General features: G+C 37.6%; 1 protein-coding gene across 11 annotated transcripts in view; it reads left to right on the top strand.

The window, feature by feature from the left end:
* Window positions 1-22371, top strand: part of RUFY3 (RUN and FYVE domain containing 3) — an 84869-nt gene that overhangs the window by 48001 nt on the left and 14497 nt on the right. For 9 of the 11 annotated variants that reach the window (XM_004283576.4, XM_033412511.2, XM_004283574.3 and 6 more), the window contains 9 exons: window positions 678-795; window positions 1624-1725; window positions 4583-4706; window positions 5852-5913; window positions 7133-7198; window positions 8469-8538; window positions 18279-18371; window positions 19992-20075; window positions 22105-22272. In XM_004283576.4, the coding sequence (XP_004283624.3) occupies window positions 678-795; window positions 1624-1725; window positions 4583-4706; window positions 5852-5913; window positions 7133-7198; window positions 8469-8538; window positions 18279-18371; window positions 19992-20075; window positions 22105-22272 (887 nt within the window). The remainder of the gene's footprint in view (window positions 1-677; window positions 796-1623; window positions 1726-4582; window positions 4707-5851; window positions 5914-7132; window positions 7199-8468; window positions 8539-18278; window positions 18372-19991; window positions 20076-22104; window positions 22273-22371) is intronic. The other 2 variants (XM_033412509.2, XM_033412510.2) reach the window with 2 other exon arrangements.

Below are 22371 nucleotides of genomic sequence, written 5' to 3'. Positions count from 1 at the left end.
GCCATGGCTCTGGGAAGCCCAGGGAAGCCCAACTGTGAGCTTTTGAGGACAGGACCTGGTCTTGTTCACCTTGGCTTCTTTTCCCTCTCCTGCTCCAATCTTTGATAACCTGTTCTTGGATTACATATTCTTTTCCCCTGGACTGTTTTCTTCACTAATACCACACGGCTTTAAGCATGATATTGTTAAAATATTTTATTGTTATTATACAGCTAGTCCATAAATTCTTCCTGAAAGAGGAAGGACCGAGTCTTGGAAAGTAGGGGATTTTTTTTTTTTTTTTTTTTTTTTTTCTGGTACACGGGCCTCTCACTGTTGTGGCCTCTCCCGTTGCGGAGCACAGGCTCCGGACGCGCAGGCTCAGCGGCCATGGCTCACGGGCCCAGCCGCTCCGCGGCATGTGGGATCTTCCCGGACCGGGGCACGAACCTGTGTCCCCTGCATCGGCAGGCGGACTCTCAACCACTGCGCCACCAGGGAAGCCCGAAAGTAGGGGATTTTTGATTTTTATGAAATGTTATCTATTATGAAAGCATGAATAATTTTAGAACTGTCTGATAACCTGGGATTAATTCCCGGAAAAGCACACTGAATAGATGGGAGAGGGTATGTGTGTGTTGAGAGTGTGTTTATGTTGTGAAAAATGTTAAAATATTGCTTTGTTTTTATCGCCTTAGCTAAGAAAACTTTTCTTGGACAAAATAAATCCTTCTGGGGGCCTCTAGAACTGGTAGAAAAGCTTGTTCCAGAAGCTGCAGAGATAACAGCAAGTGTTAAAGACCTTCCAGGACTTAAGTAAGTTTAAGGTTCAATTCTGTGTGTCAGGGAAAACATTCTTCTTAACTACCTCCTTTAGGAATGAGACTAAAGACAACGGTGATCATAATAATTTATTTCATAACAGTCCAGAATGCAAAATGCTGTTATGAATAAGTGATGTTACGAGAGAACTGGTAGCGTAGAATAATGAGAAGTGTGAGGGTTAATTATTCTTAATCTAAGAAAGGTTGTCTTCATGTTAAAATACCAAATGTTCTCTTTTTTTTAAAAACACTTGTGGGTATCAGCTAGTGAGTCTCAAGAAGTTAGATCTAGGGAGGTGGCGTGTTGGACTTAAGACAAACAATGTGTTTGATGAGAACCAAGATTAAAACAGTTGTCAAGTGAGCCTCAGGATCTGACACCCGGAACCTGCCTTGGGACTTGAAAAAGAGTGGTAATCACCTTCCCAAATTAGATTGGTCTGATTGTAATCAAGTAGAGGTCTAAGTGGCCTGTGTCCTGATTATTGTTATTCGGGTCCTTACATGATCCACACTAAATTTATGAGGATTTACCAAAACTAGTCTGATGGAGCATTTTCAGTTTGGCCTTCCAGAGGTCTTGTCTTCAAATCATAGTCTCATTCAGTAATTAATTCCTCACGAGAGCATTTGTCCCAAACACACCCCTGGTTCCCACTGGCCCACACAGAAGTCCTCCCACAGGAGTGTGGTGGGAGAGGCTGTGAGGGGCACGTCCTGTGCACCTTATACTGGGGGGGCCCATTAGCGGGAGTAAATGGACCTGTCCCACTGTGGCCTCTAGCTCTGCTACTTTTAGTTGGTTTCTGTGTTTTTGTAGGACACCAGTAGGCAGAGGAAGAGCCTGGCTTCGTTTGGCATTGATGCAAAAGAAACTTTCAGAGTATATGAAGGCTCTGATCAATAAAAAGGAACTTCTCAGGTATGAAGATCTTCTCGTTGAGCTTCCTTCTCTTTCTCCCCATGTTCTGTATCATATGAGGCTGAAGCATATAAATTTATCATTTTGGGGGGTCAGAACCATTCGATTCATGACAATTTCACGTAGCTCAGCTAATACCTTCTCCCACATCACACACACACATACGCAAGAATAGATGTTTTTATATTAAGTGTGTTCACACTGTCTCTGTGGCATATGTATGGTCCTTTGCAGGACAGGTCAAAACTTAACAGGGAAGGCTTTTGACACCTTAGCATATACCCAGGCTCACTAAGACAGGAAGTTGACGTGTAACATTAAATTCAAATACAGCACACAAAAAAATTTCCAGTTGGGTCATAGGTACAAATGGGAATGAGAAAACAATAAAGCTTTTAGAAGAAACATAAAGTAGACAAAAATTTCTTAAACACAAAAAGTTCTACCTGTAAAGGAGAAAATGGCTAAATTGGTTACATTAAAATGAAGAACTTCTGTCCATCAAAAGTCACTCTTGAGATTAAGAGTGAGAGGTAACCGATAACTCTAAAGGAGATATTTGCAATACATAATACATATATTCAACAAATTATGCATACTCATGGTGTATAAAGAACTCTGTCAGTCCAAAAAGAAAAAGGCAGACGAGCAAAGACAGAATTGGGTAAAGGACTTGAACAAGCCTCTCACAGAAGAAGAAAATTGAAATGGCCAGTAAAAATATTAAAAGATACCTAACTTCATTAGCCATGTTGTAAATTCAAGTTAAAACAAGAGTGTGATAACCTCACACAACCACCAGAATGGGTAAAATGAAAAAGACAGGTCATCGCAGGTGTTGGTGAGGATGTGAAGTTACTTTAATGTCCTGCTGATGAGTGAATTGGTATAGAAATTTAAGAAAACTGTTTGTCATCCTCTAGTAAAGCTGATCATGAGCATTCCTTGTGATCGAGGATTCTGCTTCTAGTTGTTATATCCAATAAAAAATGCATAGTTATATCCAACAAAAGACATGAACAAGAATGTTCATAGTTATTACAATGTTTGTACCAGCCCCAAATGTTTGTAATAGACCCCAAGTATCTATTCACAGTAGAATGGGTAGGTAAATTATGGTATACTCATACAATGAAATACCATATAGCAGCTACACACAGCCATATGGATTAATCTCACAAGTGTAATGTTGGGCAAATGAAACCAGACATGAAAAATACATTCTGCATTATTCCATTTATATAAAGTTCAGAAACGTACACAATTTATCTTTCATGATAGAAGTCAGGAAAGAGCTACCATTGGCAGGGTAGGGGTAGTAAATGTGGAGTAGAAGGGAGCACAAGGTGGCTTTGGAGGTTCTGATGATGTACTGATTTTTAATATAGTGCTGGTTACATAGGTGTGTTCTCTGTGTGAAAACTCATTCCATTGTATTGTATGATTTGTGTACTTTTTAATATATACTTTATAGGTCATTAATATTTACTAAAAGAAATTCAAGTGTGGCAGACTGCCTCTGAGAAATATTGTAAGAAGAATAAGTAATCGAGAATTTAAAGACATGGCTGAATTTTTCAAGATCCTAGTTTTTACAAAAAATTGCACTGCAGATCCTAACATGGAGCATTGTTTTAATGTTGCTGCAGCTGCGTGTGCCATTGATTGCTGTTTTCTTGCCTAAGAAAATTAAACAAATCAGGGGAAAGAGGAACAGTAACCATTCTGGAGAGCTTATTTATTTCCACAAGGGGAAGGCTCAACTTTCCAAGGATCAAGCCTTAAAGTGGTGTAGGGTCTAGTGTTCAAGCTGTAGGCGGCTACAAATTTATATGATTCAATTGGGGTCTGAAGAATTAGCTCTTCATCCAGCAGAGCACTAGAGTAAATGCATTCAGTCTTACGAACTGGACGGAACACTTTTTTTTTTTTTTTTTGCGGTATGCGGGCCTCTCGCTGTTGCGGCCTCTCCCGTTGCGGAGCACAGGCTCACGCGCAGGCTCAGCAGCCATGGCTCACGGGCCCAGCCGCTCCGCGGCACATGGGATCTTCCCGGACCGGGGCACGAACCCGTGTCCCCTGCATTGGCAGGTGGACTCTCAACCACTGCGCCACCAGGGAAGCCCGGGAACACTTTTTAATACATATTTTCACTTACTTTGACTCAGCACTTTCACACCCTAGGTATGTCTAACAGAAATGCATGTGTATATGTACCCAAACCCATGTGCAGTAGTGTTCAGCAAAGCACTGTAGCCTGCACAACTGAAACAGCAAATAGAATGAATCCATTGTGGTATATCCCTACCATGGAATACTGTCCAGAGGTGAAAGTGAATGAACTACTATTGCATACAACAATATAGTATATGTATTACTAAATCACTTTGCTGTATACCTGAAACTAACATAACATTGTAAGTCAACTATACTCCAATATAAAATAAAAAAATTTTAAATATATATAAAATTAAATTTAAAAAATAAAGCAGATCAGAAAAAAGGCAATTTTTTAAAAACAAAATAATCGGTTTTTTTAAGACGCATGAAAGATTGAAAAATTATCCCCTGGTGCGTTACAAATACAGATATGTGGCAGAAGCATGAATGCTCACTTCAGTGAAAATACCATTCTAATCACTTTTCTTTCAGCTGGACTGTCTATTATCTAGAGTCTGTTCATATCCCTATTATCTAAAATAAAGTATCCAAGTAATCTTTGTTTTTACTTTTTTGCTGTTATTATAGATGACCATATTTAACCACGAGGCAAGTGCTTTTCTCCTTGTCTCATGGTTACATCATTGGATTCCTGAGGTTTTATTACAGTAGACTGTTTCATGGATTTCTCTTACAGTGAATTCTATGAACCCAATGCCCTCATGATGGAAGAAGAGGGAGCCATAATTGCTGGTCTGTTGGTGGGTCTGAATGTCATTGATGCCAATTTCTGTATGAAAGGAGAAGATTTGGACTCTCAGGTATGAGGAAGATACTTGGTTACCTAGTGTGTCACTCTGAGTTCTGTTATCTCAGAATTTGGATTGATCAGATTATACCAACCAAATTAGGGGAACTTCTATGAGTCATAAAGAGGATTTTCTTTATTTTTGATGTGAATATAAAAAAATCTGTTTGTTTTTCCTTCCAGCTTGGCTTATTTATGCATAATGAATGTTTTTCAAATTCTTGTCTTAAATGTGATCCCTGTTAAAAATATTTTGCACAGGGTAAAATATATATATATATGCTGTGTGCTGTGTGGTTCAGCAGCAAACATATGTATATGTGTTTGCCGTAGCATCTTATGGAAAAACCCAAACAAACTTTTTGGCCAACCTAATATATGTACACACATATAAGCCAAAATATATACACAGGGGTTTAGTAGCAGAATATTTTAAATAAGCAAGAGAGAAAGAAATGTTAAACCTTAATTTATATTAAGTATTCAGTTGACTTTCTTAGCCATGTCCTACTGACTTAATCTTGGTTCTTTATTTACAACCCTTGCCAATTCTTTTTTTTTTTTTAAGGAGGAGCATTTTTTTTTTTTAAGTTACCTTTGCCAACTTTTTTTTTCTTCTCTTTTGTTGGCTACGTTGGGTCTTCGTTGCTGCGCACGGGCTTTCTCTAGCTGTGGCGAGCAGGGGCTACTCTTCGTTGCAGTGTACGGGCTTCTCATTGCTGTCGCTTCTCTTGTTGTGGAGCGTGGGATCTAGGCGCGTGGGTTTCAGTAGTTGCAGCACACAGGCTCAGTAGTTGTGGCTTACAGGCTGTAGAGCACAGGCTCAGAAGTTGTGACACACAGGCTTAGTTGCTCCGCGGCATGTGGGATCTTCCCGGACCAGGAATCGAACCCGTGTCCCCTGAATTGGCAGGCGGATTCTTAACCACTGCGCCACCAGGGAAGTCCCGTCAATTTTTTTTTTTTAACATCTTTATTGGGGTATAATTGCTTTACAACCGTCAATTCTTGATTATAATAAAACATTAAATTTTTATTAAAAATTTCTAGTAGTTGTCATGACCGTAATACTATTTTGAGTACCTAAAAAGAGACATTGTGTTATGCCTTGGGAAAAGTATCTAATTTTATATTGAATTCTGAACATTCTCTCTGTAGGTTGGAGTTATAGATTTTTCAATGTATCTCAAGGATGGGAACAGCAGTAAAGGTAGTGAAGGGTATGTACAAAGAGAATTAGTTTTCTTTTTTTCTTTAATGTTCTTTGATAGTATTTAAAGTTTACAACAGTACTGCTTTAACAGATGTGCTGAAAGAATTTCTGATGAGATAGCTTTAATAGAATCTTGTCAAAAATATCTGACAATTATGCCTGCTAAACCCTAAAAGGGATTTTAGTTAAGTAGATTTTCCTACTATGTGGCTCAGGGGCAAACAAAATAAAAATTTTTATAAAAGGAATCAAATGCTTCATCTCTTAAAAGTAATGTTTGGAAACATGGTTTTCTTGACCAGAAGGATTGCATTGTCGGTTTGCTTAAAATTTGCACTATTACCTGTGCATCATGGGATTATGTAAAATGCTAATGTTAGGGGGAGCTGAGTGTATGGGAACTGGGCACTACTTTTACAACTTCTGTAAATCTAAAATAATTTCAAAATTTAAAGTTTTAAAAATATTCATATGGTACTTGGAAATTAGCGATCAGAAACTCACCTTTTACCTTTATAAATTTAGCAGTTGAAAGCATAATTAGTCTGAAGTTTTTAACCTTAGGCATTGAGCTAAGATTATATTGCTTGTCCTTTTAGTAGTCATAGAGGTATGTGGCCTTGAATTTTGTTTTTCAGTTGAAAAGTCTGTCTGTTTAACTTTCACCTATTCTAGATTATCTGGTCCCAGAAGTGAACCTTCTTTTTCCACACTTAATTTACTCATGTAATATAAACACCTGATCTTTGTGAAAGCCTTTTATACCATTCACTTTGAAGCCAAACAGCAGTTAAAGGCAAATAAATATATAGCCTTTGAGAACAATAATTATTTCACCCAAATAAGCTTAATTCAATTCCTATGACAAATGGAAAATTGTTATGATAAATAATACTAACAAAGCTAAAATAAAAATCTATCAGTTGTGAGAAGAAACTTTTTATTCTTTAAATGCCTCTAATAGATTGTACATTATACCTATAACCTAAGTTATTAAGATATATAAGCTATAGCAAGAGCTTTATTAATATGCAGGGGTGGTTTCCATTTTAAACCTCCAAGTCTCTTGTTGATATGCCAAGGGGATTATACATCAGGTCTGTCTTCTGATACAGTGTGTCTGTGCCATAATTTCCTTTCTATGTTTTATGAAAAGATTAGGGGTGGGGCATCTTGGTATTTCTAATATTATTTACTTTTTTTCTATTTTTTTTTTTTTCCCTCAGAGATGGCCAGATTACTGCAATTCTGGATCAGAAGAACTATGTAGAAGAACTCAACAGACATCTGAAGTAAAGAATGAATAAATACTATTACTTTACTGGGGGTTTTGGTGTGGGGGAAGGGAAAGGTAAACTGATGAGCAGTTAGGATAAATTCAGACAATACTCAACAAATATATATAGAATTACTGCTTACCAGGCACTGAGCTAGACACTGGATATGTGGCATTTAACTGTTCGGTGAGCTTTAATGAAAAGCAATATAAAATCAGTATGTAATTAGAATTTTAGTGATTATGTAAATATATTCAGTTAAGAACTCTTAAGTTTGTGACATAGTTGAAATTGGAGGTCTTCTTGGTTCGGTAGATCCAGCCACATATTTCAGGACTAAATCTTGGGTAAAGCACTCATCACTTTAGTACCTTTAATTGTATCTCGTTGGTCCCTTGCACTTCTCATCCATTGGATTGATAGTATTAATTTACCCTTTTTCCACCATCACTACCATTAATTTACCAAGTACTCACCAAGTATTTTTCATGACCAGGTTATAAAACAATCTCTTCTTTCCTGAGGAGAGCTATCCAAAATTTATTGGTATTCTCAAGTGTACTGATGGTCTAAAAACTGTTGAATAATTCGGAAGAATTAATATACCCATTAATTACCTTATTTATAGTTCTCTTATGAAAGATAATCATTTTAATTTAAGTAAGACCTAAAATGTGACTATACCAGTATCAATATAAATTATAGTCTTGGTTCCATCTAGAAAATTCAAGAACAATTTAAGTACATTTTCTCTGGGGACTGAGTACTAATAATGAACTGACAGTAAACTGTGGAGATGTTAACCTAGCAAAGATGTGGTTACAGTTGACAAATACAAATATGACCCTATTATTTACTCTTTCAATGCCTCCATTTCTTTATCTATAATAACAACCCCCTACCTAGCACATGGGGTTGTTGAAAGGAGTAATGAAATAATGCAAGTAAAATCAGAAGAGTGCTTGGTGTATGGCAAGCACATCATAATTCATGTAGCCCATTATTATTATTACTATTACTATTATTATTATTTAAGTAAACAAAGTTTACTGTGTAGTGCATCAACTCTTTTATTTCATCAACAAATACTTATTAAATACAAACTTCAGTGCCAAGAATGGAGCAGGTAAGACACACATCACCTTCTAAGCTGTCTTAGAGCCTACAAGTCTGTCAAGAATTATGGACAGTAAACAATGAAAGTATAATGAGTATTTTAAAAGAAAGTACAGGATATTGCTCTGTTTATCAAAAGAGACTATTATGTTTTTTCTTCTCTTGATAGTGCTACTGTAAACAACCTTCAGGCAAAAGTGGATGCGTTAGAAAAATCCAACACTAAACTGACAGAGGAGGTAAGTGTTTTGGAAGTTTTCTGATTTACTTATAGAATTTAGTAGAGTGTATTAGTGGAAAATAATTTCTCTGGAGCCTGGAAATAAAGGACTTGACTTTTCAGATAATATCTACTATAGGACTCCTTGTTCTGACCAGGAATGGCCAGCTGGCTTATCTGAGGGGTCTCAGTTATCCAGTTGGAATATGAAGTCATAGAACCTGGGCTGATCAAATATTTTGCTTTCTTTTGTGAATGTTTTGTCTGGGCTAGCCTAGAGTTAATGTTTAGCAGGTAGCGTGATATTCATCATTTATTCATTCATCAAACAATTTGGGTACTACGTATGTGCCAGAGCTATACAAAGATTTATATCTGCCAGGCATTGATTTATGTGTGCCAGACTGGCAAGTTCCTGCCTTCAAGGGTTTTATTTTCTCCTTGGGGTGATGGGGTAGATGACATAAAGAACACGGGTCAGGAGACCAGTACTAATAATGAACTAACAGTAAACTGTGGGGATGTTAGCCTAGCAAAGATGTGGTTGCAGTTGACAATGAAATAACAAATATGACCCTATTATTTACTCTTTCATTGCCTCCATTTCTTTATCTATAATAATAACTCCATACCTAGCACATGGGGTTGTTGAAAGGAGTAATGAAGTAATGCAAGTAAAATCAGTTAGAAGAGTGCTTGGTATAGCAGTTTACATGTCATGTGCTCCTGAGCAAGTAAGTCACTTGACCTCCAAGAGGCCCAGTTCCCTAACTGGCAAATTAGAGTGTTTCCCCTTTTAGCTCACAATTACCCTGAAGATCAAGTAAGAATATACATGTGAAAACTCTTAGAAAAGTCCCTAAAATTAGAATGGAAAAATAACCTCATATTTTACTTCTGATTAATTTTTTTTCCCCTAACTTACCAACGGCTAAGCGACATATTTTTTTCTTCAGTAGCATTAGACATTTCTATGAGAAACCTTAAATAAAATTTTTTAGGTGGCAAAGACTTTATCTTCTCTTTCTCAAATTATAACTATCCTATTACATACAGTGAGAAAAATTTGGTTAAGTACAACAACATAGATGGACCTGGAGGGTATTGTGCTTAGTGAAATAAATCTGAGAGAGAAAGACAAATACTGTATCTTATTTAAATGTGGAATCTAAAAAATGAAACAAACAAATGAATATAAAACAAAACAGAAACAGACTCACAGATATAGAGAACAAACTAGTGGTTAACAGTGGGGAGGGGCAAGATAGGGGTAGGGGATTAAGAGGTACAAATTATTATGTATAAAATAAATAAGCTACAAGAATATATTGTATAGTATAGGGAATATAGCCAATATTTTATAATAACTTTAAGGTTATAATATATAAAAGTATATAATCTACATATTTTATATATAGATTTTATATATATAAAGTATAATCTATAAAAATATTGAATCACTATGTTGTACACCTGAAACTAATATAATATTGTAAATCATCTATACTTCAAAAAAAAATTTTGGTCTAAAATAAGCAAGTTAAAGCACTAGTCAGGAAACGCTATCTAATCAGATTTTTTTCAGAAGGAAAAAATCATTGTTCATTGTTATGACTTTAAAACACCTTCCATATTACTCAGTTCTGGGGGCTTTATTTTTGGATGTAGATTCTTAAATTATATTAAAACTTTAATTTATTGATATGACCCTTAGAATTTTATCCCACAAGGCTTTGGAAACATTCTGCAGAGCAGTTTTCTACTGTGATTCTACTGCTGTTATATTGAGGCGGTGTGGCATATTAATTAAGCCTGCTCTCCAGAGCTAGACTTGAATTTGTGTCCCAGGTCTGGCGCTTGCTAGCTTTCTGATCCTGGGCCAGTTACTTGAGCTCCTGTTCTTTGGTTTACTTATCTGTAGAATGGGGATAAGAAGAAGAAGAAGAAGAAGATTTTTGTACAAATTAAATGATTTAATGCATAAGGGACTAGACTAGTGCCTGACACATCATAAGCACTCAGTAAATATAAATTTTATTCCCTCAGTCACAGGACTTGTGTTCTTGGCCTAAACTTGTCTTACCAACAATATTAATTTATTCGTTTACTTATTTATCTCAGTAAGATTTATTTTCTTAAAGCTTTGAACTTTTAGAGATAGGAAAGCACTGTGTGTAGACTTTATAAAGAGCAGACAAGGCTAATAAGTTCTGCCCTCTCTCATTTCCATCTATTTTGGATTTAAAGGGACCAGTAAAAAACAAAACAAAACAAAAAAGACCTCTTTTCCCCTCCTGAGTTCTGAACCAATATGACAAAATGAGAAGAACTGAGCAGATGAAGGTAAATAAACATCCACTTTATGTTGGTAAAGCTGACTTAGAAAGTGCACTTGGATCTGCAGTCGTCACTTGTAATATTTTCTCTGATGATGAGACCTTGGAAGAAGCAGTCCGAGGTGCGCTTGGATCTAGAGAGCAGACCCGTCTGCCCAGAGTTACTTCTTTACGCATTTTAGGCCCACAGAGCAGAGAGAGAAATGGGCTGCCATACCTGCCTCTAGAAAGCTTGCCTGAGCCTGGCTCCTCTGTACTTACATAGTAGAACAGGAACCAAGCAGAGATGACGAAAAGGGAGACTAGCCTGGCTGAGAGGAGTCTGCTCAGTTCCTTTCCTAGCCTCCTTCAGGCACCTTCCCACTCTCTGTGGGAACTGAGCTCGGTAGGTGCAGAGGAGAGCGTTTCCACCATACTCTTCCCTCCAGTGGAATAGGGTTATAAACATTTCCCCTAGAGATACACTGCCAATAACATTACCTTGTCTTTGTAGGTGCTGAAAAGAAAAATCTCTTTAATGCTTAATGGCATCTTTTAGAGTGAGAACTTTGGAATTCATTTCTTACTCTCTTAAAAATTATATGTAGGGACTTCCCTGGTGGTCCAGTGGTAAAAAATCCACCTTACAATGCAGGGAATGCGGGTTTGATCCCTGACCAGGGATCTAAGATCCCACATGCCGTGGGACAGCTAAGCCCGCGTGCCTCAACTAGTGCCCACGTGCCACAGAAACTACAGAGCCCACACGCTCTGGAGACTGGGTGCCACAACTAAAGAAGAGAAACCCACACACTACAACAAAGAGCCCGCACGCCACAATGAAAGATCCCGCATGCCACAAGTAAGACCCAATGCAGCCTACAATAAACGAAATACATAAATAAATAATAAATAAATCTTTAAAAAGAAAGTTGAACATTTAAAAAAAAATTATCTGTTAAAGGTTTTATGGAGGGTTTGTAAGATGGGTCCCAAGGCATGAGGTGACCTCTTATACATTTTAGAAATAGGTTTTTTTCAGGAGACCTTCAAGATGGTGGAGGAGTAAGATGTGGAGATCACCTCCCTCCCCACAAATACATCAGAAATACATCTATATGTGGAACAACTCCTACAGAACACCTACTGAATGCTGGCAGAAGACCTCAGACTTACCAAAACCCATGTGGCTGACAGGGTCTTGGTGCTCCGGCCAGGTGTCAGGCCTGTGCCTCTGAGGCAGGAGAGCCAAGTTCAGGACATTATCCACCAGAGACCTCCCAGCTCCATGTAATATCAAACGGCGAAAGCTCTCCCAGAGATCTCCATCTCAACGTTAAGACCCAGCTCCACTCAACAACCAGCAAGCTACAGTGCTGGACACCCTAAGCCAAACAACTAGCAAGACAGGAACACAACCTCACCATTAGCAGAGAGGCTGCCTAAAATCATAGTAAGGTAACAGACACCCCAAAACACACCACCAGACACGGTCCTGCCCACCAGAAAGACAAGATCCAGCCTCATCCACCAGAACACAGGCACCAGTCCCCTCCACCAGGAAACCTACACAACCCACTGAACCAACCTCACCCACTGGGGGCAGACACCAAAAACAATGGGAAGTACGAACCTGCAGCCTGCAAAAAGGAGATCCCAAACACGGTAAGTTAAGCAAAATAAGAAGACAGAGAAACACACAGCAGATGAAGGAACAAGGAAAAAACCCACCAGACGAAATAAATGCAGAGAAAATAGGCATGCTACCTGAAAAAGAACTCACAGTAATGATAGTAAAGGTGATCCAAAATCTTGGAAATAGAAAGAAGAAAATATAAGAAACGTTTAACGAGGACCTAGAAGAACTAAAGAGCAAACAAACAATGATGAACAGCACAATAAGTGAAATTTAAAATTCTCTAGAAAGAATCAAAAGTAGAATAACTGAGGCAGAAGAACCAATAAGTGACCTGGAAGATAAAGTAGTGGAAATAACTACTGCAGAACAGAATAAAGAAAAAAGAATGAAAAGAATTGAGGACAGTCTTAGAGACCTCCGGGACAACATTAAACGCACCAACATTTGAATTACAGGGGTCCCAGAAGAAGAAGAGAAGAAGAAAATATGTGAAGAGATTATAGTTGAAAACTTCCCTAATATGGGAAAGGAAATAAGTTTAGGAAGCACAGAGAGTCCCATACAGGATAAATCCAAGGAGAAACATGCCAAGACACATATTAATCAAACTATCAAAAATTAAATACAAAGAACAAATATTAAAAGCAGCAAGGGAAAAACAACAAATAACATACAGGGGAATCCCCATAAGGTTAACAGCTGATCTTTCAGCAGAAACTGCAAGCCAGAAGCGAGTAGCAAGACATATTTAAAGTGATGAAAGGGAAGAACCTACAAACAAGATTACTCTACCCAGCAAGGATCTCATTCAGATTCAGCGGAGAAATTAAAATCTTTACAGACAAGCAAAAGCTAAGAGAATTCAGCACCACCAAACCAGCTTTACAACAAATGCTAAAGGAACTTCTCTAGGCAGGAAACACAAGAGAAGGAAAAGACCTACAATAGCAAACCCCAAATAATTAAGAAAATGGTAATAGGAACATACATATCAATAATTACCTTAAATGTAAATGGATTAAATGCTCCCACCAAAAGACAGACTGGCTGAATGGATACAAAAACAAGATCCGTATATGTCGTGTCTACAGGAAACCCACTTCAGACCTAGGGACACATACAGACTGAAAGTGAGGGGATGGAAAAAGATATTCCATGCAAATGGAAATCAAAAGAAAGCTGGAGTAGCAATTCTCATATCAGACAAAATAGACTTTAAAATAAAGACTATTACAAGAGTCAAAGAAGGACACTACATAATGATCAAGGGATCAATCCAAGAAGAAGATATAACAATTGTAAATATTTATGCACCCAAAATAGGAGGACCTCAATATATAAGACAAATGCTATCAGCCATAAAGGGGGAAATCAACAGTAACAGTCACAGTCATAGTACGGGACTTTAACACCCCGCTTTCACCAATGGACAGATCATCCAAAATGAAAATAAATAAGGAAACGCAAGCTTTAAATGGTACATTAAACAAGATGGCCTTAATTGATATTTGTAGGACATTCCACCCAAAAACAACAGAATACACTTTCTTCTCAAGTGCTCATGAAACATTCTCCAGGATAGATCATATCTTGGGTCACAAATCAAGCCTTGGTAAATTTAAATTTAAGAAAATTGAAATTCTGTCAAGTATCTTTTCCAACCACAATGCTATGAAGCTAGATATAAATTACAGGAAAAAATCTGTAAAAAATACAAACACATGGAGGCTAAACAATATACTACTTAATAAACAAGAGATCATTGAAGAAATCAAAGAGGAAATAAAAAATACCTAAAAACAAATGACAATGAAAACAAGATGACCCCAAACCTATGGGATGCAGCAAAAGCATTTCTAGGAGGGAAGTTTATAGCAATACAGTCCTACCTCAAGAAACAAGAAACGTCTCAAATAAACAACCTAACCTTACACCTAAATCAGTTAGAGAAAGAAGAAAAAAAAAAAACCCCAAAGTTAGCAGAAGGAAAGAAATCATAAAGATCAGATCAGAAATAAATGAAAAAGAAATGAAGGAAACAGTAGCAAAGATCAATAAAACTAAAAGCTGGTTCTTTGAGAAGATAAACAAAATTGATAAACCATTAGCCAGACTCATCAAGAAAAAAAGGGAGAAGACTCAAATCAATAGAATTAGAAATGAAAAAGGAGAAGTAACAACTGACACCGCAGAAATACAAAGGATCATGAGAGATTACTACAGGCAACTATATGCCAATAAAGTGGACAACCTGGAAGAAGTGCACAAATTCTTAGAAAAGCACAACCTTTGCAGACTGAACCAGGACGAAATAGAAAATATAAACAGACCAGTCAACAAGCACTGAAATTGAGACTGTGATTAAAAATCTTCCACCAAACAAAAGCCCAGGAACAGATGGCTTCACAGCCGAATTCTATCAAACATTTAGAGAAGAGCTAACAGCTATCCTTCTCAAAATCTTCCAAAATACAGCAGAGGTTGGAACACTCCCAAACTCATTCTACAAGGCCACCATCACCCTGATACCAAAACCAGGCAAAGAGGTCACAAAGAAAGAAAACTACAGGCCAATATCACTGATGAACATAGATGCAAAAATCCTCAACAAAATACTAGCAAACAAAATCCAAGAGCACATTAAAAGGATCATACACCATGATCAAGTGGGGTTTTTCCCAGGAATGCAAGGATTCTGCAGTATACGCAAATCAATCAATGTGATAAACCATATTAACAAATTGAAGGATAAAACCCATATGATCATCTCAATAGATGCAGAAAAAGCTTTCAACAAAATTCAACACCAATTTATGACAAAAACCCTCCAGAAAGTAGGCATAGAGGGAACTAACTTACCTCAACATAATAAAGGCCGTATATGACAAACCCACAGCCAACATCATTCTCAGTGGTGAAAAACTGAAACCATTTCCTCTAAGATCAGGAACAAGACAAGGTTGTCCACTCTCACCACTATTATTCAACATAGTTTTGGAAGTTTTAGCCACAGCAATCAGAGAAGAAAAAGAAATAAAAGGAATCCAAATCAGAAAAGAAGAAGTAAAGCTGTCACTGTTTGCAGATGACATGACACTATACATAGAGAATCCTAAAGATTATGCTACCAGAAAACTACTAGAGCTAATCAATGAATTTGGTAAAGTAGAGGGATACAAAATTAATGCACAGAAATCTCTTGCATTCCTATACATTAATGATGAAAAATCTGAAAGAGAAATTAAAGAAACACTCCCATTTACCACTGCAACAAAAAGAATAAAATACCTAGGAATAAACCTACCTAAGGAGACAAAAGACCTGTATGCAGAAAACTATAAGACACTGATGAAAGAAATTAAAGATGATACAGATGGAGAGATATACCATGTTCTTGGATTGGAAGAGTCAACATTGTGAAAATGACTATACAACCCAAAGCAATCTACAGATTCAATGCAATCCCTATCAAACTACCAATGGCATTTTTCACAGAACTAGAACAAAAAATTTCACAATTTGTATGGAAACACAAAAGACCCCAAATAGCCAAAGCAACCTTGAGATAGAAAAACGGAGCTGGAGGAATCAGGCTCCCGGACTTCAGACTATACGACAGTGCTACAGTAATCAAGATGGTATGGTACTGGCACAAAAATGGAAATATAGATCAATGGAACTGGAGAGAAAGCCCAGAGATAAACCCACCCACATATGGTCACCTTACTTTTGATAAAGGAGGTAAGAATATACAATGGAGAAAAGACAGCCTCTTCAATAAGTGGTGCTGGGAAAACTGGACAGCTACATGTAAAAGAATGAAATTAGAACACTCCCTACCACCACACACAAAACTAAACTCAAAATGGATTAAAGACCTAAATGTAAGGCCAGACAGACTATGAATCTATAAAACTCTTAGAGGAAAACATAGGCAGAACACTCTGTGACATACATCACAGTAAGATCCATTTTGACCCACCTCCTAGAGAAATGGAAATAAAACCAAAAATAAACAAATGGGACCTAATGAAACTTAAAAGCTTTTGCACAGCAAAGGAAACCATAAACGAGATGAGAATGGGAGAAAATATTTGCAAATGAAGCAACTGACAAAGGATCAATCTCCAAAATATACAAGCAGGTCATGCAGCTCAATATCTAAAAAAACAAGCAACCGAATCCAAAAATGGGCAGAAGACCTAGGTAGACATTTCTCCAAAGAAGATATACAGATTGCCAACAAACACATGAAAAGATGCTCAACATCACTAATCATTAGAGAAATGAGTATCAAAACTACAAGGAGGTATCACCCTCACACCAGTCAGAATCACTATCCTCAAAAAATCTACAAAGAATAAAGGCTAGAGAGGGTGTGGAGAAAAGGGAACCCTCTTGCACTGTTGGTGGGAATGTAAGTTGATACAGCCATTATGGAGAACAGTATGGAGGTTCCTTAAAAAACTGAAATTAGAACTACCATACAACCCAGCAATCCCACTCCTGGGCATATACCCTGAGAAAACCATAATTCAAAAAAAGTCATGTACCAGAATGTTCATTGCAGCTCTATTTACAATAGCCAGGAGATGGAAGCAACCTAAGCATCCATCATTGGATGAATGGATAAAGAAGATGTGGCAAATATATACAATGGAATATTACTCAGCCATAAAAAGAAACGAAATTGAGTTATTTGCAGTGAGGTGGATGGACCTAGAGTCTGTCATACAGAGTGAAGTAAGTCAGAAAGAGAAAAACACATACTGTATGCTAACACATATATATGGAATCTAAGGGGAAAAAAAAAAGGTCATGAAGAACCTACGGGTAAGACAGGAATAAAGACACAGACCTACTAGAGAATGGACTTGAGGATATGGGGAGGGGTAAGGGTAAGCTGTGACAAAGTGAGAGTGGCATGGACATATATACACTACCAAACGTAAAATAGCTAGCTAGTGGGAAGCAGCCGCATGGCACAGGGAGATCAGCTCGGTACTTTGTGACTACCTAGAGGGGTGGGATAGGGAGGGTGGGAGGCAGGGAGACGCAAGAGGGAAGAGATATGGGAACATATGTATATGTATAACTGATTCACTTTGTTATAAAGCAGAAACTAACACACCATTGTAAAGCAATTATACTCCAATAAAGATGTTAAAAAAAAAAGAAATAGGTTTTTTAAATTTTTTTTTGGCTGCGATGGGTGTTCATTGCTGTGCACAGGCTTTCTCTAGTTGTGGCTACTCTTTGTTGTGGTGCATGGGCTTCTTATTGCAGTGGCTTCTCTTGTTGTGGAGCACGGGCTCTAGGCGAGTGGGCTTCAGTAGTTGTGGTTCGTGGGCTCTAGAGCGCAGGCTTAGTAGTTGTGGCGCACAGGGTTAGTTGCTCCGCAGCATGTGGTCTCTTCCTGGACCAGGGCTCGAACCCATGTCCTCTGCATTGGCAGGTGGATTCTCAACCACTGTGCCAGCAGGGAAGTCCAGAAATAGATTTTATAACTAAATATAATTACAAGTTATCCATGAGGAGACCCTTGAGGTAAATAATTGTAAGGTAACATTGTGGTACTGAAAAAATGTTTACACTAAAAGCAGTAATAGGAGATATTTTTTATTTTTATCTTTAAAGACATTTCTCCTAAGTTCCCTATAAGAACATTTTTATGGGGCTATAGATAGCTTTCTTTCCTTCTAAGAATAGCTAAGCCTGAAAATCATGTGCTAGCAGATCATGAATTATCTTATCCTGTGTTTAGTGAAAGAAAGATAACGATTATTTTTAAAATTTTATCAACAGCTTGCAGTTGCAAACAACAGGATTATTACCCTGCAAGAAGATATGGAACGAGTTAAAGAGGAAAGCTCCTACATATTGGAATCTAATCGGAAGGTTAATCTTACTGGATTTATGAAATATTCCCAGAGAGCATGTCATGTGTCATGGCGGGGGGGGGGGGGGGGGGGGGCTGCCTCCAGAGGACCACTTGGTAGCTGTGAGCATTTGCATATGTTAAGTGCACCGTTTTCACTGAGGCTCCAGGCACAATTGAGTGAATGGCAAAGGTTATGGGAGGGGCTATGTCCCTTCTCCTACAGACACTGCTTGGCTTCACCGCCACCCACATCTGTTTAGAGACTTCAATAAACAGTCTAATTCGACGTCTTGTTTTTACATACTAATGATTTGTACTATATTTAAGTGTTCTACTATATTAAATATACCATTATTTTTAGACCATGTTATTGTTTTGTAAAAAGTGTTTATCTGATATCACTGGGAAAGAGTTACCATATAAATGAATTTTCTAGATAACTCAATCCCTTAAAGAATAGGGTTGGTTCCATAACATCTTATGGAAAAGCCCAAACGACCTTTATGGCCAACCCAATACCAAACTTTTTATATATGTCTAAACAGATATTTTGCAAACCTTTTGTATATTGTACAGTTCTAAGCTTTCTTTTTTTTCTTTTTTTTTTTTTTTTTTTTTTTGCGTTATGTGGGCCTCTCACTGTCGTGGCCTCTCTCATTGCGGAGCACAGGCTCCGGACATGCTGGCTCAGCGGCCATGGCTTATGGGCCTAGCCGCTCTGCGGCATGTGGGATCTTCCTGGACCAGGGCACGAACCCGTGTCCCCTGCATCGGCAGGTGGACTCTCAACCACTGCGCCACCAGGGAAGCCCTCTAAGCTTTCTTAAGTGGAGGATGTAATTGAACACATTTAGCCCTTTATGATGACTGAATATCATAATTATCAACATTGGCAATTCTGTACTGAGTTACAACAGTGCTACTTTGGTGGGGGTCGGCTATTGAAGTTGATAGAGCTTCTAGCTTCTGAGCTTAAATATTCCCAGATTACTGTGGGTGGTTTTTTCTGCCTTTTATTTCACTGGCATCTATTGCTTCTTACTGCTGTTAGCATTACTCTTTCTGGAAAGGTCTCCCTACTTATCCTAATGCTTCTAACCTGCTGTGACCTAGGAATCCAGAAATCCAGTTATTAACATTGTTCTTAAAGAGTAAGCACCTAGGCTCTGAGTGGGGACTGACATGAGTAATATGTTTGCCTTTAATGCATGGACTTTGTAAAAACAACTGTGACTACTCAGCATTTTCTGATGAGCTACTCATGTTTAGCTCTGATCTCTCTGTATGGGTGGAGACACCAGATGTGAGATCTCTGGAGTAGGACTACATTCCTGTTTGAACGTTTGGCCCAATTTATAGTTTACAGTAAATGCTATTTTGTTTTCAGAGGCTGATTTTTTAAGACTTCTACCACTTGGTTTGGTAAACTATCTTAGGACTTTAAACAAAATGGAAAGAAATTCCCAATTTGGCTTAAGAATACTTACTAAATTTCTTCAGTTTCTTTGTTGTCTTCGTTCATTATCATACATGTTTAGGTATGATCATTTCCCGTACTAAATAGCAGTGCTAGTGTCCACAAACTGTATAAATTCTTTAAATCCTTAAATATGTACTATTTTATTTATCTTTTCAAGGGCCCTAAGCCAGACAGAACTTCAGAAGGGCAAGCACTGAGTGAAGCAAGGAAGCACTTAAAGGAGGAGACACAACTACGACTGGTAAACTTTGCTTAGGTCCTAATAGTTCAGGAACACATTAAAACCCCTACCTAGGGGTTTTACCTCACAGATCAAGGAATATCAGTAGTGTTCTAGCAAATTTTATGGATCCTATGAAATAGTTTCTCATTCTTTTAACCCATATTCCCTACAGTGCTTCCTCAGTCCTTTTTCTGAGCATTCTCAACAGCCAATGGAATTTTACCTATTTTAATTTTTAACTTATTTTTGCTTTTATAGTTTGTGTTGCAAAAACATTAGGTATATAGAACCTACTTTTTTCTTTTCTTAATTAATTAATTTACTTATTTATTTTTGGCTGTGTTGGGTCTTCATTGCTGTGCGTGGGCTTTCTCTAGTTGCTGCGAGCAGGGGCTACTCTTCATGGCGGTGCTCAGGCTCTAGGTGCGTGGGTTTCAGTAGTTGTGGCGCACGGGCTTAGTTGCAGAACCTACATTTTTAAACTATGCTATCTCCCCTCCTCACCCCGGCAAAGATATGTCTCCTTGGATTGGGCAGCTCCTCTTCTCCTTAAGAATCATTAATTTAGAATTGTACGCTTTTATTTTTAGTTGTTATTTCTGAATTTATTCTTGTTCTTATACATAAACAGAAAAATGTACATCAGTATTAGTCTTAAGATATTTTTAGAAATTAAAAAATATATATATACATATATAAAAGAATGTGTAATAAGGACTAATACTCCTATAATAGATTTTATCCAAATATTAGTATATTAAATACACCGTGGTATTAGTACATTAACTCTTCCTGTAATTTAGATAGTATGACGACCAAATAATCCCCCTCCAATAATGTCTCTAACAGCAGGGAGAAGTCTAAAACTAAGGGGTGATCTGATTTGTAGTTTGTTATAACAAACAGTGTGTAGAACAGAATTTCAGGTTATTTTATAATGTTACTTTAACACTGTTATTTAACATCCTTGAAATATTTATCATTTTCCTTCTATGTGTTTGTGGATTTGATCTCAAAATACTTTCCATAAGGAAGGTCCTAGAAATAATGTATGTCAGCATTTTAAGAAGCAGTCTGATCTTGTCTTCTGTCATGCTAACCATGTACAGAAGAGTGCCTCAGTTAAGTGGCAAGTGAAAAAATTTTACATAAAATTTTCCACATTCTCGTACCACATTAAGATAAATGTTCATTAAAAGAGAAAGAAACCAAGCAAGTAGGCAAGGTTCTGAATGTGCCCCGGGCACAGCATGGATGCAGAAGAACCTCAGGTCTTTGTACCCCTGATCATCCAAATAATGTTGCAGTAATAATGGTTGAAACAAAAATACATCTCATGATAAATGAATAGAAAAATTCAGTTAGCCGCTATATTTAAAATAGATAACCAACATGGACCTACTGTATAGCACAGGGAACACTGCTCAATATTCTGTAATAACCTAAATGGGAGAAGAATTTGAAAAAGGATAACGTGTATACGTATAACTGAATCACTTTGCTGTACACCTGAAACCAACACAACACTGTTAATCAACTATACTCCAATATGAAATACAAATTTTTTAAAAAACTCAGTTAGCCATATTGACCATTCCCTGTAACTGAGATGTTACCTTGGGGACCCAAAGTATCTTTTGAGTTCCTTGGGCTCTTGAAAATGTCAGTAGCCTCCAAATGAAGAGAATTCCAACTGCTTCATTTTGTGCTGGCTGCTGTAACACGTAATATATATTTCTATAATAAGATGTGACATCAGTTGTCTGTTTTAGTATCTAATGAAGTGACTCAAGTATTTTAGGCATATTAGATAGCACTATGTTTGGCCTACGGAGTTTTTCAGATTCGTAAATTATTGAGTAAATGGTACTGTAATTATCCTAATTATTATTCTTTTTGTTAATGTCTCTGTATTGAATGATAGCTTATAGCTGTTTTGCCAGACTTTATACCTGAGAGTTTTGGTCTACCTTGTCCTGTGGAATTTTGTGGTTTGCACTTAGTTGAGGAAAGAGAGAATAAGTAATTTGTTTTCCTTTCGGGGCAGGATGTTGAAAAAGAACTGGAAATCCAGATCAGCATGAGACAGGAGATGGAACTGGCTATGAAGATGCTGGAGAAGGATGTCTGTGAGAAGCAGGATGCCCTGGTGTCTCTGCGGCAGCAGCTGGATGATCTCAGGGCTCTTAAGCATGAACTTGCCTTTAAGTTGCAGGTAGGCTCACTGGCTCTCTAAAATCCCAGGGCTTCCCTCTGCCCCTCTTCTTCTCTAGAATCACACTTTAAATAGAAGAAGAAAGGGTCACATCTCATT

The sequence above is a fragment of the Orcinus orca genome, chromosome 4, assembly GCF_937001465.1.
Source record: "Orcinus orca chromosome 4, mOrcOrc1.1, whole genome shotgun sequence".
In the NCBI taxonomy this organism is placed as follows: domain Eukaryota; kingdom Metazoa; phylum Chordata; class Mammalia; order Artiodactyla; family Delphinidae; genus Orcinus; species Orcinus orca.
Note: the sequence above shows the minus strand (reverse complement) of the source record. Positions and strands in the feature narration are given on the sequence as shown.